We start from the raw sequence: 26297 nt of genomic DNA, 5'->3' as shown, positions 1-26297 counted from the left end.
CGAGGGGCTGCACAGCTTGGTTCGCGCCTGCTCGGCCCCCCATTATGCCCCCTGTTCACATCCAGACCTCCCACGGGGCTTCCCTTCCCCTTTTACAGTAGCTCGGGTGGAATGGGCTCTCCCTCCTCCAGGGGAATGGCGAGCTTCCACGATTGTGACAAGTCTCGTGGGTGACGGGCCGGGGTTTGGGGAGGAGAGACAGACCCCTCCTTTTCCATAAACCCTGACCCCTGCCAGCTAACAGGCGGCCTCGGCTCTGATTTTCCCTCCGGAGCGCCCTTTTCAGCACCAGCGGCGCGCGGACAGCTCCCCTCGCCCCGCCGGGGCGGGCCCGGCCCGACGCCGCCCGCGATTGGCTGAGGCCGCTTTCGGTGTTTGCCGGGCTCGCGGGCTCCTGGGCTGCCTAGGGCCAGCGGGAGTCACAGGCCGACCGACCGAGGGACCAGCCGCCCGACGGACTGGACTCGGCACCCTTGCCCGCAGTCCCGGCCGCCTGCCCAGCCGTCAGTCCGCGCTCTCCCCGCCCCTCGGGACCCGCCCCTTCTTTCGCATTGCGGGACGGCTGGAGGCTGGCACCGTGGCCCCTGCGCCCCACGTGGCGCCCTTCCGGGCGGGGGTGGGGGGTGGGTAGGCACATCCAGAGACGACTCTCCCCCCTCCCCCGGCCCCCGGCTGATTTGCTGTGCCACTGGGAGGGTTCGGGGGTGGCTGAGCTGAGAGGGCTCCGGGAAGGAGTGACGTCAGGGTGAGTGGGAGCCCAGGAAGGAGCGAGTAGGAGAGAGGGAGCGAGAGCCAGGCAGGACCGCAGGGTCGGGGCTAGTGAGGAGCGAGGGCAAGGAGAGAGCAGTGAGGCCGGAGAGAAAGAAGCTGCCACGGAGGAAGACAGGCTGCGGGTTCCCGGGACTGCAGGTCCAGGCAGGGTAGGAACCGCTGCCCAGGGGAGCTAGGAGGAAGCGGGGAGAGAGAGAGAGCGAAAAGCGGGGGTGGGGAGGAAAGGGGGAGATTGAGGTGGGAGAGAAAAGCAGAGCGAGAGAGAGGAGGCTGCTGGAAGGAGAAAGAAGAGGGTGAGGAGGCGACAGAGGGAGAGGAGGAAGAAGAGGTAGAAGGAGAGAGAAGGGGGAGAGAAAGGAGAGAAGAGGGTTAGAGGTGCATGAAGGAGGGGAGAGGGAGCTTCAGCGTGGAGAGAGGACCGCGGAAGGAGAGAGAGAGAGCCCAGAGTGGAATGTGGCGGGGAAATAGTCCAGCGGGGAGCCAGGGGGCAGCCATGGAAGGGACAGGTGGGGAGCTGGGGGGACAGGGGAACTGGGGTCCGGAGGACGCCCCAGGCCTCTTGGCCAGGGCCTCCCTGATCATGCTCCCGTGGCCACTACCCCTGGCCTCCTCGGCCCTCACCTTGCTCTTCGGGGCCCTCACTTCCCTGTTCCTCTGGTACTGCTACCGCCTGGGCTCCCAAGACACGCAGGCCCTAGGGGCTGGGAGCCGGGCTGGGGGTGTTCGTGGTGGGCCTGTGGGATGCTCGGAGGCCGGCGGGCCAAGCCCAAGGAGTCCTGGGAATCCCGGGGAAGGACCTAGGACGGAAGGCCTAGTGAGTCGGCGGCTTCGGGCCTACGCAAGGCGCTACTCCTGGGCTGGGATGGGTAGAGTGAGGCGGGCAGCTCAGGGTGGCCCAGGCCCTGGGAGAGGGCCAGGGGTCCTAGGTATTCAGCGCCCAGGCCTGCTTTTCCTACCAGACCTGCCTTCAGCCCCCTTTGTGCCGCGGGACGCCCAGCGGCACGACGTGGAGCTCCTGGAGAGCAGCTTCCCTGCCATTTTGCGGGACTTCGGGGCTGTGAGCTGGGACTTCTCAGGGACTACCCCTCCGCCTCGGGGCTGGTCCCCACCTCTGGCCCCCGGGTGCTACCAGCTCCTGCTGTACCAAGCAGGCCGGTGCCAACCCAGCAACTGCCGCCGGTGCCCGGGGGCCTATCGGGCACTGAGAGGGCTTCGAAGCTTTATGAGTGCCAACACCTTCGGCAATGCCGGCTTTTCCGTTCTCTTGCCTGGGGCCCGGCTCGAGGGCCGCTGTGGGCCCACCAATGCCCGGGTCAGATGCCATCTGGGTAAGTAGCTGCCGCCTACTGACAACCTCCTTGCCTCGATGATTTCCCCCCCAGACCCTTCTCTCCGCCAGAGCCGTCTGCTGTATGGTTCTCATCGTGCCTTTCTTCTTCCACGGCTCCCTGTTGCCACCCACAGCAGCATTTCCTGAGCTTCGGTTATCTGCACCTTCATAAGCTTTGCCGTGGTCATTCCCACCTGTACTGCGTTTCTGCACCTTGGCTCTCCCCCCGACCTTTTGTTCTACATATTTAAAAGAAATATTTATAGCACTATCATCGATATTACTTGCCCTAAATAGTACTCATAAAAAGCCTGGACAACACGGTGAGACCTTGTCTCTACAAATAATAAAACAATTAGCCGGGCGCGGTGGCCCATGCCTATGGTCCCAGCTACTAGAGAGGCTGAGGTGGGAGGTTCACTTGAGCTCAGCAGTTTGAGGCTGCAGTGAGCTGAGATTGTGCTACTGCACTCCAGCCTGGGTGACAAGAAAGTACTCATAAACACAAGCTGAAATTTAAAAAAGAAAGCTTTCAACAGTCTAGAACATTCTAGTTAAGTGCTCTAGTCTCTCCGATCCTGAAGCCTACACTTTTTTTTTTTTTTTGAGAAGGAGTCTCGCTCTGTCGCCCAGGCTAGAGTGCAGTGGCACGATCTTGGCTCACTGCAAGCTCCACCTCCCGGGTTCATGCCATTCTCCTGCCTCAGCCTCCCGAGTATCTGGGACTACAGGCACCCGCCACTACACCCGGCTAATTTTTTTTTTTTTTTTTTTTTTTTTTGTATTTTTAGTAGAGACGTGGTTTCACCATGTTAGCCAGGATGGTCTCCATCTCCTGACCTCGTGATCCATCCGCCTCAGCCTCCCAAAGTGCTGGGATTACAGGCATGAGCCACCGTGCCTAGCCCTACACTTTCTTTTTTAAAAGGGAGCAAGGTTGGTGGGGTGTCAAAGTTACGGTAGCACCAAACTGAGATTTTCTTTCCTTTTTTTTTTTTTTTTTTTTTTTGAGATAGGGTCTTGCTCTGTCACCCAGGCTGGAGTGCAGTGGCACAAACATGGCTCACTACAGCCTTGACCTCCTGAGGTCAAAGGATCCTCTCACCTCAGCCTCCTGAGTAGCTGGGACCACAGGTGCCCACCACCATGCTTGGCTGATTTTTTAAAAATTTGTGTAGGCCGGGCGCAGTGGCTCACGCCTGTAATTCCAGCACTTTGGGAGGCCGAGGCGGGCGGATCACCTGAGGCTGGGAGTTTGAGACCAGCTGACCAACATGGAGAAAACCTGTCTCTACTAAAATTACAGAAAATTAGCTGGGTGTGGTGGTGCATGCCTGTAATCCCAGCTACTCGGGAGGCCGAGGCAGGAGAATCACTTGAACTTGGGAGGCGGAGGTTGCAGTGAGCCGAGATCACAACATTGCACTCCAGCCTGGGCAACAAGAGCGAAACTTCATCTCAAAAACAAGAAAAAAAAATTGTGTAAAGACAGGCTGGACCCGAACTCCTGGAGTCAAGTGATCCTCCTGCCTTGGCCTCCCAAAGTGCTGAGATTACAGGCATGAGCCACTGCACCTGGCACTTTTTGATGTCTTAAAGACTGGAAGAAAATGGAAAAGGAAATAATTTTCTGTTATTCCATGCCGTGACCTTGTTTTGCCCCCAGTCATCTCTTGTGCTGCCAGCTGGATGTGTCCTACACGTCAGGGCACACTAGCCTCAGGATCAGTTCCCGATCCTTCCTCTCTTCCCTCTCTCTGTGCTCTAAATCATGAAACCCTTCTGGCCAATCCTGACAGATGCCACATGTGCTGTTCTTTTCAACCTAGAATCCCCTTCCCCCGTACCCTGGAAAACTCCTACTCAGCCTTCAGTACTCAAGTTTTCAAGTGCCACACTTCCTCTGGGATGGCTTCCTGTTCCCCCATCAGTTGAGTTGGCTGCTCACTTTCCTCACAGCACTCAGCCATGTGGTCCTTGGGCCAGGATCGTCTTTAATCTTATACCTCTCAGTGAGACAGCGCCTATCACACAGTAAACTCTTGAGTCAAACTGTCAGAAAGCCCAGGAGGAAAAGCCATTTCCTCCAGGAAGACTTCTCTTTTCTCTAAAATGAGAGGTTGCTGCCAGGTGCCGTGGTTCATCCCTGAAATACCAGCACTTTGGGAGGCCAAAGCAGGAGGATTGCTTGAGGCCAGGAGTTCAAGACCAGCGCTGTCTGTATAAGAATAAAATAAAATAATGGGTCTGGCCAGGTGCAGTGGCTCACACCTGTAATCCCAGCATTTTGGGAGGCTGAGGTAGGCAGATCACTTGAGCTCAGGGGTTCGAGACCAGCCTGGCCAACATGGCGAAACCCCATCTCTACTAAAAATACAAAAATTAGCCAGGCGTGGTGGCGGGCAGCTGTAATCCTAGCTTCTCGGGAGGCTGAGGCAGGAGAATTGCTTGAACCTGGGAGGCGGAGGTTGCAGTGAGCCAAGATCATGCCACTGCACTCCAACCTGGCAACAGAGCAAGACGACATCTCCAAAAAAAAAAAAAAAAAAAAAAAAAATTAACCCTGCATTGTGGCACATGCCTGTAATCCCAGCAGCTACTCAGGAGGCTGAGACACGAGAATCACTTGAACCTGGGAGGCAGAGTGAGCTGAGATCACACCACTCCACTCCAGCCTGGGTGACAGTGAGACTTCGTCTCAAAAAAAAAAAAAGATGGGTCACACTATCCACAGCAGCGTTTCCCTAATCTCCTAGCACTTCCCTCCACCAGGACTGTATTGTAATTATACTGTAGCCACTTTCTGGAAAGAAAGGAGGACGACCACAAAACCTGGCATTTAAGACACTTAGAGCTAGCTGCAAATTGACTGGCCAGGATGGGCCCCTGGGATGGAGGCAGGAGTGCTGGATGCCCGCGTCTCTTCTTACAGGCCTAAAGATCCCTCCTGGCTGTGAGCTGGTGGTCGGCGGTGAGCCCCAGTGCTGGGCTGAGGGGCACTGTCTACTGGTGGACGACTCTTTTCTACACACAGTGGCTCACAATGGTAACGGGGTGCCCATTTTGCAGGGGGGATGAGGGACTCAGGAGCAAAGGAGCGTTGACTAGAGGGCAGCAGAATCAGGCCTAACGGACTTCCTGTCCTACCACCACCATCTTCCAGCTGCATGACCTTGAACAAGCCACATAACTTCTCCAATGCCCTAGGACTGCCACCTTCTTCATCAAGTGACTGCAAGGATTAAATGAGATAATATTACGTGCACAGAAAAGCGGTTACCAGCACGGGACTCTGGGTTCCTGTCCTACCTCTTGCACTTGGGCAAAGGACTTAAACCTCCTTATGCCTCTGTTGCTTTGTATAAAATAGGGATAATTATGGTAATACCACAGTTTGTTTTGATGATTAAGAGTTGATACATATCGGCCGGGCACGGTGGCTCACGCCTGTAATCCCAGCACTTTGGGAGGCTGAGGTGGGCGGATCACCTGAGGCCAGGAGCTCGAGACCAGCCTGGCCAACACGGTGAAACCCCGTCTCTACTAAAAATACAAATAAATTACCCGGGTGTGGTGGTGAGCACCTGAAATCCCAGCTACTAGGGAGACTGAGGCAGGAGAATTGCTTGAACCTGGGAGGCCGAGGTTGCAGTGAGCCGAAATTGCGCCACTGCACTCCAGCCTGGTGACAGAGCAAGACTCCATCTCAAAAAAAAAAAAAAAAAAAAAAATTTGATACATTTAAAGGGTTAGAACAAGGCCTGCCACTTATTTACTGTTTGATTTTATGGTGTTTGGTGAGTGCTCTGGTGTGCAAGTACCTAACGTCAGCGGCTCTGCTGTTCCTGTCCCATGTGCCCTAGGCTCCCCCGAAGATGGGCCTCGAGTGGTCTTCATCGTGGACCTCTGGCACCCCAACGTGGCAGGGGCTGAGCGCCAGGCCCTCGACTTTGTCTTCGCACCAGACCCTTGAAGGAAGGTGCTCCCTTCACACACCCAGGCTGGAGAGACACTGCGCTCAGGGACGGCTTGATGGTAGCCAGGACCTCCTCTCTACTGCGGGGGGTGGGCGGGGGCGGAGGATGGGAACTGGCTAGTGAGCACTGAAATATAAATTCTGAATCCTCTCCTAACTCCTGACTACTTCCTTCCCAGGGAGAGGCTGGGGCAGGGCCTTATGTCTTCTCCTGGTACAACCAAACAGGTACCTCCTCTTTTTTTTTTTTTTTTTTTGTAGAGTCAGGGTCTTGCTTTGTTGCCCAGGCTGGTCTTGAACTCCTGGGCTCAAGTGATCCTTCTGCCTCAACCTCCTGAGTAGTTGGGATTACATGTGTGAGCCACCACGCCCGGCTAGATACCTCCTAACACAGGCATCTCCCCGTCCCTCTCCCCAGGAGCCAGCACCAGTTTCTCAACTTATTTCAATAATTTAATAGAAAATTAAAATAATAAATAATATGAAACAGACTGAGAACGCTGAGCTGGGCAGGCCCAGGCCAGTCTAGTACAAAGTTAAGGAGGTAGGGAGGATGGTGGGGAGGAGGGGGCGGACTACCCTGCATGACGCGGGAGGCGGCTCAGACTGTGGTGATGTTAGGAAGGGCCGCACACTTTGGCATGGACGATGCACTAAAAAAAGAGAAAGGGAATTCTAAATCCCTCTTAACCAGCTGGAGAGGGAAGGACACAGGGCCAGGGTGGGGACAAGTGTTGGCTTCGGAAGGCTCTGAGCGGTGGGGCTGGAATGTACCATGTTGTTAGCAATGGGGTTGGGATGGGTGGAGAAGAGCCAAAGTGAGCTGTGCCATGCAATGAAGGGACAGATGAAGACCCTCGACTTGGCCAGCAGAGCCGGGGCAAAAGTCTGGGAAGGGGAGGGAAAGAGAGAGGAACTGGGACCCAAGGCAAGAGGAAGGCAGGGGCAGGGTCAGAGGTCAGTCCTTGAAGACAATTTGTTGGCCATGAGGACGCTCGTCGTGGGTGATGTGGCGCCGGACATGGATCCTGCGGACACGGTGCTCTCGGTTCTCTTCATCCTCCCCTCGGCCAGCCCCACCAGCTCCAGCTGCTCCCGCTGTGGCCTCCAGGAGGGCTGGGTCTGGGCCCCGGGGAGTCTCATAGATGAGGATGTTCAGGGTCTCCTCAAAGATCCGGGCCTCTGGAAATTCCACCTGCAAAAGGCCAGCCGGCCCCAGCTCCTTCCTTCTGGTGCAGTCACACAGGGCCATGCCCCTGCCTAGGGCCCCTGCACCGACACACCTCCTAGCCCTGCAGTCAGGTCCTTGGGCCTGGCCTGGCCTCTCTGCCACTCTTTTACTCAGCAAAGTCATACTTCAAGGCTCAGCTCTGAAGTCAGGCAGGCAGAATTATTTGTTTTCTCTCCTTCATCTCCTTCCCTGCCTAGTCTCTTGGTATATTTTTTCATTTGACAAATACTGAGTGAGTGCACTGCACCAGAGATTGTTCTAGGCACCGCAAAAATAGCAGTGAACAAAACAAGGGTCCTGTCCTCAGGAGGTTACATTCTAGTGGGAGGACTCAGTCATACACTTAAGAAAATATAAACTAGCCTGGCGCAGTGACTCACGCCTGTAATCCCAGCACTTTGGGAGGCCAACGTGGGAGGACAGCTTGAGGCCAGGAGTTTGAGTCTAGTCTGGGCAACATGGTGTAACCCCATCTGTACCAAAAATACAAAAAATCAGCTAGGTGTGGTGGCCCACACCTGTGTTCCCAGCTACTCGGGAGACTGAGGTGGGAGGATCACCTGAGCATGGGAGGTGGAGGTTGCAGTGAGCCGAGATTGTACCACTGCACTCCAACCTGGGTGACAGTGAGACCCCATCTCAAAAAAATAAATAAATAAATAAAATAAAATATAAATGCAGTCAAATGATGATGTTTAGGAAAAGATATAAGCTGGGTGTAGTGTCTCCTGACTGTAATCCCAGCACATTGGGAGGCTAAGGCAGGAGCATCGTTAGAACCCAGGAGTTCAAGTTCAAAGCCAGCCTGGGCAATGTAGCAAGACCTCATCTATTAAAAAAAAAAAAAAAAAGAGAGAGAGAGAGAGAGAGAGATACATCAGGAAAAGAGATACATCAGGAAAAGGGGATGCGATAGCCAGAGCTAGGAGTGTTACAACTTTAAGAGGGACTCCAGGGAAGGCCTCGCTGAGAAGGTGATATTTGACCAAAGGAGTGGGGGAGCGGACAAGGCACACAGAGCAGAAAGAGCAGCCTGGGGAGGGCCAGGGCCAGCGTGAGAGCTGTGGGTCAGGAGTGCACCCAGTGTCTTACTGGAAGATCAAAAGGGAGGCCAATGCAATTGAGGCAGAGATGAGAGGGAGTGAAAAGGGATGAAGTCAAAGAGGTGACTGGGGTGTTCCCTTGTGTGGCCTTGGAAGCATCTAACACAGCTCTTAGCAAACTGTTTTTTTTATTTTTTATTTTTATTTTTATTTTTATTTTTTATTTTTTCCTGAGACAGAGTCTTGCTCTGTCACCCAGGCTGGAGCGCAATGGCGCAATCTCAGCTCACTGCAACCTCCGCTTCCCAAGTTCAAGCGATTTTCCTGCTTCAGCCTCCCGGAGTAGCTGGGATTACAGGCATGTGCCACTATGCCCGGCTAATTTTTGGATTTTTAGTAGAGACAGGGTTTCACCATGTTGTACAGGCTGGTCTTGAACTCCTGACCTCGCGATCTGCCCACCTCAGCCTCCCAAAGTGCTGGGATTACAGGTGTAAGCCACCATGCCCGGCCTTTTTTTTTTTTTTTTTTTTTTTTTTTTAATCGTTTGTTTGTTTCTAAGACAAGATCTCACTCTGTTGCCTAGGCTGGAGTGCAGTGGTGTGATCTTGTATCCCTGCAGCCTCGACCTCCTGGGCTCAAGTGATCCTCCCACCTCAGCTTCCTGAGTACCTGGGTGTACCACTATGTCCAGTTAATTTTTTTTATTTTTTGTAGAGATGGGGTCTTGCTGTGTTGCCCAGGCTGGCCTCAAACTCCTGGCCTTAATGGTCCCCTGCCTCAGCCTCCTAAAGTGTTGGGATTACAGGTGTGAGCCATGCACTCTAATTACTGGTTTATCTTCCTATCTTCCCAATTACAGAGGATGTTTCTTGGAAGCTGGGTCACTGATTCATTCATTCATTCAATAAATGTTTCCTAGCTTCCACTGTGTGAAAAGGGCCCGGCTAATGGGAGATAGGAAAGAAAAAGACATGGCCTTGCCCTCAAGGAACTAACACCTCGCTGCTGATGCAAATCCCCTCCCCTCCACCACACATGATAAAACACTGTCTTTAGCTATGAAGGGAGTGTGACCAACTTTGGGGTTGCTGGATTGAAAGTCCATGAGTGAAGGTGACCCAAAGAAAGTGATGCTTAGCTTGAGTCTTAAGATTAAGTACAAGTTCATTAGGCAGATAGAAGGAAAGAATTCCAAGAGGCAACAGTGTGTGCAGAGGTAAGAGGTATGAAATAGCACTGAGTGCTTAGAGACTTGCGATGACTGTGGTGTACCTGAGGCATGTGGCTCATAGTAAGCTTGGAAGGGACCAGATGAGGAAGGGCTTGTATTTTGCTCAGCACTTCATTCCCCTTGACTTCCAGCCCAGTACAGTACTTAGCACAGAGCAGGGGCTTGGGGAATATCTTGATGATTGCCACATTAATGACTCAGGATCTACAAACTCAGAGGATGTTCTAAGAGACATCTGATCCTGAGGTTTTAAGAATCTATTTTTGGCAATGGGCCTTTCTGAGTTTCCCTTTTTTTTTTTTTTTTTTTTTTAATTAGAGTTGGGGCTCACTCTGTCTCCTAGGATGGAGTGCAGTGGCATGATCATAGCTCCCTGCTGCCTCAAATTCCCGGGCTAGGGTGGGCCCGGTGGCTCACACCTATAATCCAAGCACTTTGGGAGGCCAAGGAGGGCGGATCACTTGAGGTCAGGGGTTCAATACCAGCCTGACCAACATGGTGAAGTCTCTACTAAAGAGACTTCTCTACTACATTTAGTCACTACTAAAAATACAAAAATTAGCCGGGCATGGAGGCGGGCGCCTGTAGTCCCAGCTACTTGGGAGGCTGAGGCAGGAGAATCACTTGAATCTGGGAGGTGGAGGTTAAGTGAGCTATCACGCCATTGCACTGCAGCTTGGGCAACAGAGTGAGACTCTGTCGAAAAAAAAAAAAAAAGGCTGGGGGCAGTGGCTCATGCTTGTAATCCCAGCACTTTGGGAGGCTGAGGCGGGTGGATCACGAGGTCAAGAGATTGAGACCATCCTGGCCAACATGGTGAAACCCCGTTTCTACTAAAAATACAAAAATTAGCTAGGCGTGGTGGCACGTGCCTGTAGTCCTAGCTACTGGGGAGGCTGAGGCAGGAGAATAGCTTGAACCTGGGAGGTGGAGGTTGCAGTGAGCGGAGATTGTGCCACTGCACTTCAGCCTGGTGACACAGCGAGACTCCATCTCAAATAATAATAATAATAATAATAATAATAATAATAATAATAATAAATAAATAAATTACTGGGCTCAAGCAATCCTCCTGCCTTATCCTCCTGAGTAGCTGGGATTACAGGTGCATGCCATCATGCCACCAAGCCACCACATCTGGCTAAATTTTTTGACTTCTTACAGAGATCAGATCCCACTATGCTGCCCAGGCTGGTCTCGAACTCCTGGGCTTAAGTGATCCTCCTGCCTTGGCCTCCCAGAGTCCTGGGGTTACAGGCATAAGCCACTATGCCTCGCCCCTTCTGAGTTTCTAATGGCAACTATGGACCTCCTATACAGAAAAATGCATACACCCCCATTTCAGGAGTTGCAAACAGCCTTGAAACCCATCCAACAGGCCTAGGCTAAGCACCCTGCTCTAACCCATGACCCCCATTTCACAGAGAAACAGAGACCCACAGGGATAGGGTGGCTTGCCCACTGTTGTACACCCCAGACCCCAGGATCTGGCTCCTGCCTCCTGGTGGTGGGCTCCTTCCCCTGCCAACCTGCTTTTGTCCAGGGTCCTGGTCCTGGCCACCCCCAGCCCCCCATGTGGGCTCTGGAGCCCCTCTGACCTTGGTCTGCTTCTTCTCCGTAGCATAGACAATGGAGGTGCAGCACACCTCGGCGATTTTGCGGCCCTGCCCGTAGAAAGACCAGCAACAGATCTCGTCCCCCAGGACATCCTTGAGGAAGAGTAGCCGCCCGTGGAAGCGCAGGGCCAGCTTGTCGAACAGCTCGATGTTCTTAAGTAGGTTGTCATCTGAAGTGCTGGGGACCAGGGGACCAGGAGGCCTCAGCGCAGTTGGCACCCCTCCCTCTGTACCCCCAGAACACGGTCCTGGATGCATTCCCAGTCCTCGCTCCTGCCCAGGGCTTTGGTGCTTAACAGGGAGCCTCCTCCACCCCTGGGGCCAGGCTAAACGGGCCTCAGAAGGGAAGCCACATGCGCTGAGCAAATCCCAGCACAGCACCTCCTGTGAGGGACCTGGAGCCAGGCCACCTCCCCGGGAGTCCTGGCGTCCCCATTTTTTAACTGGGTGACACTAGGCAAGTTACTTCACCTCTTGGTGTCTCGACCTCCTCATCTGTAAAATGGAGCTCACGACAGTACTGACCTCAAGGGGGAGGACTCTGCCAGTTCCTAGAGAGAGAGCACTTGGGACAGGCTCGCCATTATCACTTCGTCCTCACCCAAACCCATTTACTGATGACTGAGCCGGAGCTGAGAAGCAGAAAGGACCTGCCCAGAGTGCCAGGGGTAAGAGGCAAAGCTGAATCTGCGAGCAGGCACAGATGTTCTTGTAGGCCCCCGTGTGGCGGTGGCCCTCGCCTTGGGCAGGAGCAGGGCTGTGCTGCATCCCAGGGTCCCGCCCAGTGCCCCGCACCCCGGCGGTCACCTGGTGTAGGAGTACTTGTTGTTACTGCGGTTGTGCAGGAGCTTCACCACGGGCTGGCGGGGGAGAGAGGATGGACGAGAGGGGTGAGGCTGCAGGGAGAGGCCCCCCCAGTGAGCCTCCACCCTGCAGGGCTTGGGGGCCTCACCTTGGAGGTGCTGGCCAGGAGCTGCTGCTCCTCCCGGGGAGATGTCACCGTGGGGATGAGGCACAGCGGGGACAGCGTCTCCCTTTTTTGCTGGGGAAGAAGCGGAAGGTGGTTAACAGCACAACCAAAGGCCACGTACTCCCCCACTTAAAAGCCTTCAAAAGCTGGTTGTGAACAACTCCAGACTCCTCAGTGGTCCGCAGGGCTCTGCAGGCTCCAAGCTCCGCCGACCTCTCTGCCACTCTCCCTTTGCTTGCTGGGCCTTGGTCCCACGGATACCTTGCTGCTTCACATATCCAGCTCGTGCCCGCCCCGGCCACTGACTGTGCCCCTGCCCGGGATGCTTCTTTGCTCAGCTGTCAGCGTGGCGGGTCCGTCATGCCATTCAGATCGCAGCTCACACAGTGCCTCCTCAGAGCCAGCCCTCCCCAGCCCCCCTGGCTAAAACAGCCTCCTCTACATCCTGCCTTTCGTGTTATCAGTTTTTTTTTTTTTTTTTTTTTGAGACAGAGTTTCGCTCTTGTTGCCCAGGCTGGAGTGCAATGGCGCCATCTCGGCTCACTGCAACCTCCGCCTCCTGGATTAAAGCAATTCTCCTGCCTCAGCCTCCTGAGTAGCTGGGATTACAGGCATGTGCCACCACGCCCATCTAATTTTGTATTTTTAGTAGAGACGGGGTTTCTCCATGTTGGTCAGGCTGATCTCGAACTCCCGAACTCAGGTGATCAGCCCGCCTCAGCCACCCAGTGCTGGGATTACAGGCGTGAGCCACCACACCGGGCCTATCAGTTCATTTTCTACACAGCAGTTAGTGCCTGACTTTTTCTAACTTTTTGTATTTGTTTATGATCTGTCTCTTCCCACCTAGGAATAACTACCTAGTATACAGCTGATGCTCTGTATTTGTTGAATGAATGAACATATTTGTTGAGTGAATGAACTTCATTGGGTGGGATGACGTTGGAGAAAGAAATCAGAAGCAAACTCATGGGCTTCTTTCTCTTCTGTCTTCTAGAATCTTCATGCCAAAATCCCTCTCACTTCTCCCAACCTTGAAAACTCAATGCGCAATTCTAATACAAATTCCAGATTTGTTTTTTGCAGAAACTCATAAGAGTCTCTAAAATTAACAGAAGAATAAAAGTCTACAATTACTTAGGCCATTTTTTTTTTTTTTTTTTTTTTTTTTGAGACAGGGTCTTGCTGTCATCCAGGCTGAGTGCAGTGGCGTGATCACAGCTTACAGCAGCCTTGATCTCCTGGGCTCAAGCCATCCTCCCAAACTTAGGTCAGTTTTTAAAAAGAAGAGCAAAGATGAAAGGCCGACCCTGCCAGATATTAAGATAGGCTGCAAAGCCACAACAGTGAGAACGGTATCAGTTTGGGCACAGAAACAAAAATACCTGAGAAACACAACAGAGCGATCAGAAACAGACCACTGTGTATATGAGAACTGGTATTTTTAAAAAGACACCACAAATGTGTGAGGGGAATTACAGAGTATGAATTCGTCATCTATCACTGTGTAACAAACTGCCCCCAATTTAGGAGCTTAAATTAACAATATTTATTACTTCTGTTTCTGAGGGTCAGGAACTCAGTAGTGGCTCAGCTGGGTGGCTCTGGCATGGTGTCTCTTCTGAGGCTGTGGCCAAGATGTCAGTGGGGCTGTGGGCATCTAAAGGCATGACTGCCCCTAGAGGATCCGCACTCTGAGAAAGCTTGTTCATGTGGCTGGCAAGTTCGCACTAGCTGCTGGCAGGAAACAACAAATCCCTGCCATGTAGATCTCTCCACAGGGTTGTTTGAGTATCCTCGCAGCATGGCAACTGGCTTCTCCAGAGCAAATAATTCCAGAGAGGGCAAGGTGGAAGCCTCATTGTCTTTTTTATTTTTGAGATGGAGTCTCACTGTGTCACCCAGGCTGGAGTGCAGTGGCATGATATTGGCTCACTGCAACCTCCGCCTCGCAGGTTCAAGCGATTTTCCTGCCTCAACCACCCAAGTAGCTGGGATTACCGAGCTGTGCCATCACGCCCAGCTAATTTTTGTATTTTTAGTAGAGACAGGGTTTCACCATGTCGGCCAGGCTGGTCTCAAACTCCCGACCTCAGGTGATCCACTCGCCTCAGCCTCCCAAAGTGCTGGGATTACAGACGTGAGCCACAGCGCCGGGCCCCTCCATTGTCTTTTATGACCTAGGTCTGTTGGTCCTATCCAGTGAGGAAGATGACACACAGGAACGAGCACCAGGGGACGAGAATCATCAGGCTGCCTTGGTGGCTGGCTCCACAGGCCACTGCTGGCCCTCAGTGATTTCCCCCTCCCACATGCCAAATATACTCACCACCTCCCAGGATCCCCCATCACCCCATTACAGCATCAGCTCAAAGTACAAAATCTCATCATCTCAATCAGGTCCAGGTGGGGATGTGGCTCTAGCATGCAATTCCTTAACTATGGCTCCTTAAGTGCATTTCTTTTTTTCTTTTTTTTTTGAAATGGAGTCTTGCTCTGTCTCCCAAGCTGGAGTGCAGTGGCACCATCTCACCTCACTGAAAACTCTGCCTCCCAGGTTCAAGTGATTCTCCTGCCTCAGCATCCCAGGTAGCTGGGACTACGGGAATGCACCACCACCCCAGCTAATTTTCCTTAGTAGAGATGGGATTTCACCATGTTGGCCAGGCTGGTCTTGAACTCCTGACCTCAAGTGATCCACCTGCCTTGGCCTCCCAAAGTATTGGGATTACAGGCGTGAGCCACCACATCCAGCCCTTAAGTGCATTTCGTATCTGCAGACCTGTGAGCTAAAGAGACAGGTCATCTCCACACTCCCAGTGTGCAGTGGTAGAGGCAGGCACAGGATAACCAGTAGGACACTCTTGCTCAAAGGCAGGGGAAGCCGGGCGTGGTAGTGTGTGCCTGTCATCCCAGCTACTCAGGAGGCCAAGGTGGGAGGATTACTTGAGCCCAGGAGTTCGAGACCAGCCTGGGCAACATAGCAAGACTGTCTCAAAAAAAAAAAAAAAAAAAAGTGGGGCAGGGGACAGGAGGCACATATAAGTCACACATATAAGTCACTGGTGTGTGGAAATTCTGTAATCCAGTTGGAGAAATGCTAGGAACTCTTTGATGCCTACTCTTGTTCATGAATGATTCTCCACGGCTCTCCCTGAGTCGTCCCACCTCTTCCATGAAAGATGTTTGCAGCTCGACAGTTTCATCTGCCTGCTTCCTGCTTGTAGAAGTTTGGGTGTGCAAAGCCGTCTTGTCCTTTTGCACTGGATCTGTCCCTTTCAGTCCAAGCTGGCAGTGTCTCTGCCAATATAATTCTCTTCATAACTTATTGGGTATCTTGCATGTCTTAGGGTTCACTACATTAGAAAAAAGCCACACCTAGAAATCTCTGCAAGTGACCAGGCACAGTGGCTCACACCTGTAATCCCAGCACTTTGGGAGGCCGAGGCGGGTGGATCACCTGAGGTCAGGAGTTCGAGACTAGCCCGACCAACATGGTGAAACCCCATCTCTACTAAAAATACAAAAATTAGCTGGGCGTGGTAGTGGGCACCTGTAATCCCAGCTACTCGGGAGGCTGAGACAGGAGAATCGCTTGAACCCAGGAGGAGGAGGTTGCAGTGAGCTATCTCAAAAAAAAAAAAAAAGAAAAAGAAAAAAGAAAATCTCTGCAAGATAAGCCCTTCTCTACTTTGGGCTTGTGCTGAGATGCTGAGAGACAATACCTTTAACCTTCTCAGAAGCGTGATTATTGTTTGATTCGACTGGAAGTCCCCTCTGAAGCATCTTGTTGGTATTTCTGAGGTCTTAACAAAGGACTGTTTCATCACATCCTCAGCTTGACCTTTAGACCACATTTCCCTGTATTTAATGCCTTGTATTTAATCTTTGCATGGAAGCCATTTGTTAATTTTAACATCACTTGTTATCTGGAAAGGCTGGGAATTTTCAAACCCAACAATTTCAGGCTCCTTTTCATTTAAGTGGTTTTTTCTTTAACTTACTCTCTCCTCTTCAACTTTACTATAAGCAGCAAGAAGCCAGGTGGCACCTTCAACATTCTGTCTGGAAAGCTCCTTAGCTAGATCATCAGTTCCTTAGGTATATTTCCTACCCTCCACACTAATGCAGGAGACAGTGTTGCTAAACTTTCTGCCACTACACAAGGATCTCCTTTCCATCAGTTCCCAATAGCGTTTTCCTAACTGTTCTTTAAGCCCTTATTGCAGCTGTCTTAAAGGTCACTGGACTCTTATTAACAGACTTTCTTACCTTTTTTCTTTTAATTTTTTAGAGACAAGGTCTCACTATATTGCCCAGGTTGGTCTCGAACTCCTGAACTCAAGTGATCCTCCCACCTCAGCCTCCAAAAGTTATGGTATTACAAGCGTGAGCCACTGTGCCCAGCCAATACTTTTTAACACTCCTTAAGCTTTTACTAACAATCTCCTCAAAGTCCTTCCAGCTTCTTCCCACTTCTCAGTTGTAAAGTTACTTCTACATTTGAGGTTTCTGTTATGGCAGACCCCCATTCCAGAAACCAAAGTCTGTTCTCTGTTACTGGGTAACAAATTACTACAAATTCAGCAGCTTTAAACAATAGTCCAGGTGTGGTTGGCTCATGCCTGTAATCTCAGCATTTTGGGAGGCCAAGGCTGGAGGACTGCTTTAGGTCAGGAGTTCGAGACCAGCCTGGCCGACAGAGCAAGACTCTGTCTCTATTTAAAAATAAACAAATAAAAATAAACATTATCTCACATAGTTTCTGTGGGTCAGGAATTTGGGATGGGCTTAGCTGGGTGGCCCTGGCCCAGAGTCTGTTATGAAGCTGCAGTCTGGATTTTGGCTAGGGCTGCAGTCATCGGAAGGTTTGCCTGGGCCTAGAAGCTCTGGTTCTGAGACAGGTCACCAGTATGGCGGGGAGTCTGTGCTTGCTGTCGGCAGGGGCTTCAGTTGCTCACCAAGTGGACCTATGCCTAGGGATGCCTGAGTGTCCTCACATAGCATTCACATAGAGTGAGTGATCCCAGAGAGAGGCAGAAGCTGTGATGTCTTTTATGACCTAGCTTCAAAGTCACATGCTGTCATTTCTGCAACGTCCTATTGGTCATACACAAGGGTCTCCTTGGTGAGGAACTGAAAAGGTCTGCCCTATTTGGTGTGGGAGGGGACTAAACAAGAGCCTGGAAACCAGGAGGCAACAACCCCTGGTGGCTGTCTTGGGTGCTGGCTACCTCTGGACTGTTTAATACCTGACACTGGGAAAACTACCTCACCCTATGGAAGACAAAAATGAGCTAAATCCCTTCACAATCATATTTACAAAAGTGAGTTCCATTTAGATTAAAATACCCATATATGAAAAATATCCATATTTAAAACTATAGGCCAGGTATGGTGGCTCACGCCTGTAATCCCAGCACTTTGGGAGGCCGAAGTGGGCAGATCGCTTGAGCTCAGGAGTTTGAGACCAGCCTGACCAACACGGCAAAACCCCCTTTCTACAAAAAATACAAAAATTAGCCGGGTGTGGTGGCTCATGCTTGTAATCCCAGCACTTTGGGAGACCAAGGCGGGCAGATCATGAGGTCAGGAGTTCGAGACCAGTCTGGCCAACATGGTGAAACCCCATCTCTGCTAAAATACAAAAATCAGCCAGGCATGGTGGTGCACGCCTGTAATCCCAGCTACTCAGGAGGCTGGGGCAGGAGAATTGCTTGAACCCGGGAGGCAGAGGTTGCAGTGAACTGAGATCATGCCATTGCACTCCAGTCTGGGCAATAGAGTGAGACTCCGTTTAGCAAAAAAAAAAAAAAAGAAAAAAAAAATCAGCCAGGCGTCATGGTACACGCCTGTAATCGCAGCTACTCGGGAGGCTGAGACATGAAAATCGTTTGAACCTGGGAGGTGGAGGTTGCAGTGAGCCGAGATGACACCATTGAACTCTAACCTGGGGGACAGATCAAGACTCTGCCTCAAAAAATAAAAATAAAACTACAAAGCTCACAGGAAATAGAAAATCAGAAAAACATTTTTAAACAAGAAGGATACAGCATTAGGCAAAAAATGGTGAGGAATTGGACTACATCAAAATCAAGAATTTTTCAAGTTGACAGTGGAAAGCATGACTTTACAAATAATCTCATGTAAAAATGTTGAAGAGAAAAGACTTATAGGTATTCTGTGGCACAAATGTAATTACTGGTTCAGGTAAGGATTATCAATTTGTGTGTCACTGATAGGTAACTGCCTTAATACAGTGGCCAAATAATACCATATGCATTATTTTATAGTTAGCAACAAGGAAATGTAATGATGATAGAGAAATCAAACCACCATCCCCTAGATCCAGGGGCCAATTATGAACGTCATTAATGACAAGTCATATTAACAATATTACGGGTTGCTTGATGTGGCCCAACGTGAAATACATACATAATATTACCTAAAATGTATTCTAAACAAAATGTTTAGTATCAGTCATTTTATTTTATTTATTTTATTATTTATTCATTTATTTTGAGACAGAGTCTTGCTCTGTTGACCAGGCTGGAGTGCAGTGGTGCAACCTTGACTCACTGCAACCTCTGCCTCCCAGGTTCAAATAATTCTTCTGCCTCAGCCTCCTGAGTAACTGGGACTACAGGCACCCACCACCACTCCCAGCTAATTTTTGTAATTTTTATTTATTTATTTTTTTTATTTTTTTGAGACGGAGTCTCACATTGTCGCCCAGGCTGGAGTGCAGTGGCGCGATCTCGGCTCACTGCAACCTCCGCCTCCCAGGTTCAAGCGATTCTCCTGCCTCAGCCTCCTGAGTAGCTGGAATTACAGATGCCCACCACCAGGCCTGGCTAATTTTTTTGTATTTTTAGTAGAGACAGGGTTTCACCATGTTGGCCAGGCTGGTCTTGAACTCCTGACCTTGTGATCCACCTGCCTCAGCCTCCCAAAGTGCTGGGATTACAGGCATGAGCCACCGCACCCGGCATAATTTTTGTATTTTTAATAGAGATGGGGTTTCACCATGCTAACCAGGCTGGTCTCAAACTCCTGACCTCAAGTGATCCACCTGCCTTGGCCTCCCAAAGTGCTGGGATTATAGGCATGAGCCACCGTGCCCACCCAATATCAGTCATTTAAAATCTACAGTCTGGTTTACAGGAAATTAAGGATAAGGCTGGGTAATAAACCAAATGATACCGGGAGTAAACAACCAGGCAAAGTGGGAAAGCGGTTCGTTGTGCAGGACAATTGGCAGTCTCTTTAACAAGCCAGCATCGTGAGGAAAAAGGGACCCCTTGGATTGTAATAAAGTAATGCTTATGGTATTATTTGGCCACTGTATTAAGGCAGTTACCTATCAATGAGAATCCTTACCTGAACCAGTAATTACATTCGTGCCATAGAATACCTATAACTCTTATCATCTCTTCAACATTATTACATGAGACTATTTGTAAAGTCATGCTTTCCATTGTCAACTTGCAGATAACCAGACGCAACGTGAAGATCTAGACTGGACCCTGGTTTGATGAACCAGCTGTAAAAACACATTTCTGGAACAACCGCAGAAACCGGAGTATGCCCTGGACTGGATATTAAATAAAAATTTATTGACATGTAAAGATGGCAATTATTAACAACAACAAAAAACAGATTATAAAACATTTCATACAACACGATTGTATTTTGGCAAGCAAACACACACACGCACACACATACTCTCACACAGGAAACGACCTGGAAGAATATTTGGTGCTTTTATTTTTTAGATTATTTGTGTTTCTGAAATTTCTACAATTAATAAATACTGCTTTAAAATAATAAATGGTTATTTGTAATTTTAAAAAATCAAGGATTTCCATTCAATGCTAGATGCCACAAGCAGGTGACATTCTAAGAAAAAATATTGGAGATATCTACATTGACTAGAAATTTTTATCTAGAACAGACTTTTTCAACCGAAGTTCCTCATCTGAATCTCAAAAACCAGCAAATATGGCCAGGCACGGTGGCTCACACCTGAATCCCAGCACTTTGGGAGGCCAAGGCAGGCAGATCACTTGAGGTCAGGAGTTCGAGACCAGCCTGGCCAACATGGCGAAACTCCATCTCTACCAAAAATATGATAAAATTAGCCAGGCATTGTGGTGCACACATGTAGTCCCAGCTACTCGGGAAGTTGAGGCAGGAGAATCACTTGAACCCCAGAGAGGGAGGTTGCAGTGAGGCAAGATCGCGCCACTGCACTCCACCCTGGGCGACAGAGCCAGACTCCACCTCAAAAAAAGAAAAACAAAAACAAAAAAAACAGCAAATAATTTGAGTGTTTTCTGAATTTTGCTGAGAACAGTAGGTAAATAGTCCCATGCTACAGGCTTACAGGTTAATTTGTTATGTATAATCCATGCCCTAGGGCATGTATAAGACATACCCATATGTAGTAGGGCTTAATTATCCCTAGGAACTAAACTAAAATATGCAAGCATCTCCTGCTAAGCAACATGAAAAAGAAAAAAGCAGAAAATCTGGTAAAGAACATGAATAAGCAATTCACAGGAAGGGAAACAAAAAAACACTAGTGAGTATATGAAAAGATGCTGAACCTCATTAGTAATCAGAGGCATGCAAATGAAAATGAGATCACGCTACACTCATTGGATTGGCAAAATTAGAAAGCTGGATGATGCCATGTTTTGATGAGGACATGCAGAAATGGGATCTCTTATGCACTGCTCATTATGAGGATAAAGTACTATAACCATTCGGGAGAGCAATTAGATGATATTTACTAAAACGCCGTTTGCAGGTGTCCTGTTATCCAGCAATTCTACTCCCAGCTACAATCACAGGAGACTGGCACAGAATCAGAAGGGAGCATGTACCAGGATGCTCATGGTGACACGGTTTGTAGGGGCAGGAACTGAAAGGCAATCTAGGTCTCCAACCTCAGGGGAATGTATGAATAAAATATGGTGAATGAACACCACAGATTTTTCTGCAGCTGTTAGAAGCAAAGAACTAGATGTACTTGGAGCAGCATGAATAGATCTTGAAAAAAAGTGCTGAATTAAAAAAACACAATGCAACAGAAACTGATTCACAGCTTCAATGCCATTTATGGACATTTAAAATGCACACATATGCAGAACAATGCTTTAGCTTTTCGAGCATATGTATCAAAACATTAAAATTGGATGGGTGCCCCTGGGGAAAAGGAAAGTAGGCAGGGGATTGGGAATGAAGGGAAAGAAATAAAATTAAAAGACAAAAGGTTTGCATAGACCAATATTGATGAAGTGCCACACACTGAGGAGTGTGCTGAGCTGTGTGAGGTGCGCAGGGAACCTGGAAAGGAGAGAGCAGGAGTACAGAAAACTACTGCCCTTGGGAGGCTGAAGGTCAGATAGTCCGGTAGCCTGGGGTCAAATCTGAGCTCTGCTGCTTCCCAGCTCTTTCACCCTGGACGCGTCATCCAAGCTCCCTCGCGTTTCTTTTTATGTCAAACAAGGGTACAAGATGTATACACAAGCAGATAGCAGAATTGCTCCTGACACACAGTGGGTACATGATAACATTAGTAAATTTAAAACTACAGGCTGGGTACGGTGGCTCACGCCTGTAATCCCAGCACTTTGGGGGGCCAAGGCGGATGGATCACGTGAGGTCAGGAGTTCGAGACCAGCCTGGCAAACATGGTGAAACCCCGTCTCTACTAAAAATACAAAAAAGTAGCAAAGCGTGGTGGCAGGCGCCTGAAATTCTAGCTACTTGGGAGGCTGAGGCAGGAGAATTGCTTGAACCTGGGAGGCAGAGGTTGCGGTGAGCCAAGATCACACCATTGCATTCCAGCCTGGGCGACAGAGAGACTCTCTCAAAACAAAACAAAAATGCTACAGAGCAGGAATGCACTTCCAAGATCTAGTACAATGAATGTTTCTCAAATGCAAGTGGTAATTTATTAATGGGTCATGAAATAAGTAATGGGTCCCAAACAGCATTAAAAAGGAAGATTATCAGAGTACATTTCACTAAAACTATCTTTTTATAGAACTGTTATTTCAGTTACATATAATGAGTACTAAAATGCATTTTTTCCATATGGCAGGCAATCAAAAAGTTTGAAAAATATGGATATTGTCCAAAGGAGTTCTACACCTTTGGGTTTCAAGAACCAGTAAGTATTCCCTGAGACAAAAGTTGTTCAGGGAGGCCACCTTTTAATCTATAAAGGGCATTCGAAAAGAAACTTTTATAAGCTTCTCTTACTATTGTAACATAAAAGAAAGGACATTTTTAACATTGTAAAAATATAACAGAATAACAGGCTTTATGTAAAACTAACTACTTTGTACTTATTTTTCTCCCTTCCCTATCTTTCAGAACCCAAGGACAGAATCCCAGAGGTAGGAATGGACTCACTGAAGGTGACTGAGTCAGCTGTGACAGAGGTGACACAGAACGCTTATGTCCTGGCTTCACTTTCCAAGCTCTGCTCCTCAGAACCCTAAGGGGTCCACAGAAGTGGAGCCCAGCAGGTGGGGTCTCTAGAATCCCCAGCCCTGTTTTACTGGGAGTGGCCCTGCTTCTGTGAGATTTCATTTGAATAAAGAATTTCACTGTTTAAAAAAAAAAAAAAATTAGAAAAAGCCCCTGGGGGGCGGAAGCCATGGGAGAATGCTGCCTCCCAGGATAGGGCCAGACCGCAGAGGTTATTATATTTCAGTTTAAATTTAGATGTTTTTCCCTAGTGACATGAGGGAGCTATTTAGGATTTCTGAGCAAGAGAGAGAATAGATCGGGGTTGTGTTGAAAGATAATTACTCAGGTGCGAGTGTAACAGCTGGACTGGCTGCATAGGAACAGTGGGAAGCAGAGAGCAGCTATTTAACCATTGCAAAGGTCCTGGCATGAGGCTGGGGTGGGGGTGCTGCCTGAGGCAGCAGGGATGCAGAAGATGGCACCTCAAATTCTCTGTGGTTATGGCCAGCCAAAGCCAGGCTCTCCAAGCCATACCCCATATCTCCTTTTTTCTGCCCTAATACCTGCTTGGGCAGCTCTCCCAGGAACATAGGCATGGGGACTCGGAAGGCCCTCACCTGCAGCGCCAGCTGGCAGTCCTCAATCAGGCCCTGCACCAGGTAGTAGCGTGCTTCGCCCAGCAGCTCCCCCAGTTCTCTGGTACTCTCCGGCAGTGGCACAGACCCATCCCTCAGGTAATTGAGGATTGTACCAAAGTGACGGCCGCTCCGGTCAATCAGCACCCAACCTAGTGGGGAGGGGAGAGGCAGAGGGAAAGATGGCTTTGCTGCGGGACCTGAAGCTATTAAATTAAAAAAAAAAAATTTGTAGAGATGGAGTCTCACTATGTTGCCCAGGCTGGTCTTGAACTCCTGGGCTCAAGTAATCCTCCCATCTCGGCCTCCCAAGTACTTGGATTATAGGTGTGAGCCACCAAACCTGGCCTAAATTATAAGAAAAAAGGATTCTAGCCAGTCGCGGTGGCTCATGCCTGTAATCCCAGCACTTTAGGAGGCTGAGGCAGGCAGATCACCTGAGGTCAGGAGTTTGAGACTAGCCTGACCAACACAGAGAAACCCCATCTCTACTAAAAACACAAAATTAGCTGGGCTTGGTGGCGCATGCCAGCTACTTGGGAGGGCGAGGCAGGAGAATCGCTTGAACCCGGGAGATGGAGTTTGCAGTGAGCCGAGATCGTGCCATTGCACTCCAGCCTGGGTAATAAGAGGGAAACTCCGTCTCAAAACAAAAAAACAAAAAAAGAAAAGTAAAGAAAAGAAGGCCGGGCATGGTGACTGACGCCTGTAATCCCAGCACTTTGGGAGGCCAAGGTGGGCGGATCACCTGAGGTCAGGAGTTCGAAACCAGCCTGACCAACATGGAGAAACCCTGTCTTTACTCAAATCACAAAATTAGCCAGGCGTGGTGGCGCTTGCCTGTAATCCCAGCTACTCAGGAGGCTGAAGCAGGAGAATTGCTTGAACCTGGGAGGTGGAGGTTGCGGTGAGCCGAGATCATGCCATTGCACTCCAGCCTAGGCAACAAGAGTGAAACTCCATCTCAAAAAAAAAAGAAAAGAAAAGAAAAAGGATTCCAAAGCCACAAAAAATCTAAATACTGATCTGTCTCAAACCTGTGCCACAGCCAAGAAATCTCTTTAAAACATCTCCAGTGAGTTCTCCCTTAAGTTTTTATACATATTCAACCAGAGAATTAATTCATCCATATCTGGTCTACAGTCAGAAGGCTCTCACCATGAGAAAGTTCTTGCAGAATTACCTTATCAATAAACTGCTAATCCCTGAAGTTAATTCTCACCATCCTAGTTAATTAAAATGTCTACCTCACCCCATCCAGTTCACTGCCATTTTAACTTTTATATTCTTCATAGAACTTACTATCAAAAAAAGAAAAAAGAAAGAACTTACTACTATCTGCAATTGCATATGCATATACATTTTGTTTACTTGCTTATAGGTCTTCTGATCTCCCACTTCCCTAAAAAAAGGGAATTTCCATAATTTTCTCAGGTTCATTTACCTATCTCCAGCACAAACTGATATTTTACAAATACTTATTGGACAAATGAATTCTTCCCTTTTTTTTTTTGAGACAGAGTCTCTCTCTCTCTGTCGCCCAGGCTGGAGCGCAGTGGCGCCGTCTCGGCTAACTGCAACCTCCGCCTCCCAGGTTCAAGCGATTCTCCTGTCTCAGCCTCCCGAGTAGCTGGGCTACAGGCGCACACCACCACGCCCGGCTAATTTTTGTATTTTTAGTAGAGACAGGGTTTCGCCATATTGGTCAGGCTGGTCTCGAACTCCTGACCTCAGGTGATCCACCGCCTCGGCCTCCCAAAGTGCTGGGATTAAAGGCGTGAGCCACCGCACCTGGCTGAATTCTTCACCTTTGATACTTGAAGGCAGATCTCCGCCTCCCAAATTTTTATTCTCCTGCTCTCACAGTCCTCGTTAACCCGTCAAGACTCTCCCACTCCCAAACTCCAAAACTCCAAAGTCTCACTTGGGCACGAAGGGTCCAAACTTGAATGCAACACTCCAAGAAGGTAAGGTTCACCTGCCAAGGAGACCTGTCCACCCTCCACTCTGGTGTCCCTGGCAAACCCAAAGCAGCCTCCTTCTGCAATGTGTATACACAGGTGGATTCCTAGAGTGTACAGGGACCTGTGTCAGGGGAACACAGAGGCAGACAGGATCTCCCAGCTCTCCTGGCTGGCTGTTAGCAGTTCTGAAGCAGAGAGGGAAACAAAAGGCTGGGCAGTCGGAAGAAACTGAGGAAGGCTGCCAGGAGTAGTACTGCAGGCAGCAGGGCTGGTTCCCAAGTCTTGAGCTGAGGGGTGAAGGGTGAGAGAGGTGGTCATGAGGATTATGAACTGACACGTTCAATCACTTACCACAGCGCCTGGCAGAGTTAGGGGTTCCGTAAGTGTTGGTTATTGCTGGGGGTAAAGGATTGGGGGAGGAGAAGAGAAATTATGAATGAGAAAGGGGAGGAGATGGGATGTGGGGGCTGGAGGGAGCTGAGAATGAGTTGACTGGACAGTAGCGGGCAGAGAGAAGGGGCATGAGGAGCCCAGGTGGTGAGAGACTGCGGGGAACGGGAGTTGGGGTTCTGGGGATGGGGGCACGGTAGGGGCGCCGCTCGTACCTCCGGCATCGGTCAGCACCTCCACGCGGCCGCTGAACATGGCCTTGAGCATGGTGTCCTGTCCCGTGAGGGTGCGCAGCGTGGTGTAGTGCAACGAGCCGCCCACGTTCAGCTTCACGTATTTGCTGTTCGGGATCAGCGGCTTGAGACCGTAGGCGGCGGGGCCAGGCTCGAGACCCGAGGGCTTGGGGGCTTCCAGGGACGGGGCCGCGGCGGCCGCCGGGCCCGAGGCCTCCGCTGACATGCCGGGTAGCAGCGGCGGACAGCGATCCCAGGCTCTCTCCACGCCCTGCGGCCTGCTCCCGAAGACCCTCGGCCGGCCCCCAGTCCTCGGGCCAGACCGCTCGGCGCACACGCCCACTCACCGCAGCTACTCGGCGAGACCGGCCCTCAGCCCCATCTCGCTCGCACCACCCGGAAGCCGGCGTCGGCCAGCT

General features: G+C 50.0%; 2 protein-coding genes across 5 annotated transcripts; one reads left to right on the top strand and one right to left on the bottom strand.

The window, feature by feature from the left end:
- Positions 1-360: 360 nt before the first annotated feature.
- ASPHD1 (aspartate beta-hydroxylase domain containing 1) lies at positions 361-22359 on the top strand. 3 transcript variants are annotated; one of them, XM_054534841.2, is made up of 4 exons: positions 381-2099; positions 5034-5147; positions 5965-6136; positions 19663-22359. In XM_054534841.2, the coding sequence occupies exons 1-3, from the start codon at positions 1151-1153 to the stop codon at positions 6072-6074; spliced, it is 1173 nt and encodes a 390-aa protein (XP_054390816.1). In that variant the 5' UTR covers positions 381-1150; the 3' UTR covers positions 6075-6136; positions 19663-22359. The 3 variants fall into 3 exon arrangements, with proteins under 3 accessions (XP_054390818.1, XP_054390817.1, XP_054390816.1); XM_054534842.2 differs by lacking the exon at positions 5965-6136 and having other exon boundaries at positions 367-2099; XM_054534843.2 differs by lacking the exons at positions 5034-5147; positions 5965-6136 and having other exon boundaries at positions 361-2099.
- Positions 6509-26297, bottom strand: KCTD13 (potassium channel tetramerization domain containing 13). 2 transcript variants are annotated; one of them, XM_002826316.5, is made up of 6 exons: positions 25861-26297; positions 23274-23443; positions 12154-12243; positions 12009-12061; positions 11184-11379; positions 6509-7272 (listed from the first exon to the last, which is right to left on the bottom strand). In XM_002826316.5, the coding sequence occupies exons 1-6, from the start codon at positions 26102-26104 to the stop codon at positions 7036-7038; spliced, it is 990 nt and encodes a 329-aa protein (XP_002826362.1). In that variant the 5' UTR covers positions 26105-26297; the 3' UTR covers positions 6509-7035. The 2 variants fall into 2 exon arrangements, with proteins under 2 accessions (XP_002826362.1, XP_054390819.1); XM_054534844.2 differs by lacking the exons at positions 6509-7272; positions 11184-11379; positions 12009-12061; positions 12154-12243 and adding an exon at positions 21826-22045 and having other exon boundaries at positions 25861-26281.

Source organism: Pongo abelii, chromosome 18, assembly GCF_028885655.2.
Source record: "Pongo abelii isolate AG06213 chromosome 18, NHGRI_mPonAbe1-v2.0_pri, whole genome shotgun sequence".
NCBI lineage: Eukaryota > Metazoa > Chordata > Mammalia > Primates > Hominidae > Pongo > Pongo abelii.
The sequence above is the reverse complement of the archived record's forward strand: the minus strand, read 5'-3'. Positions and strand labels throughout refer to the sequence as shown.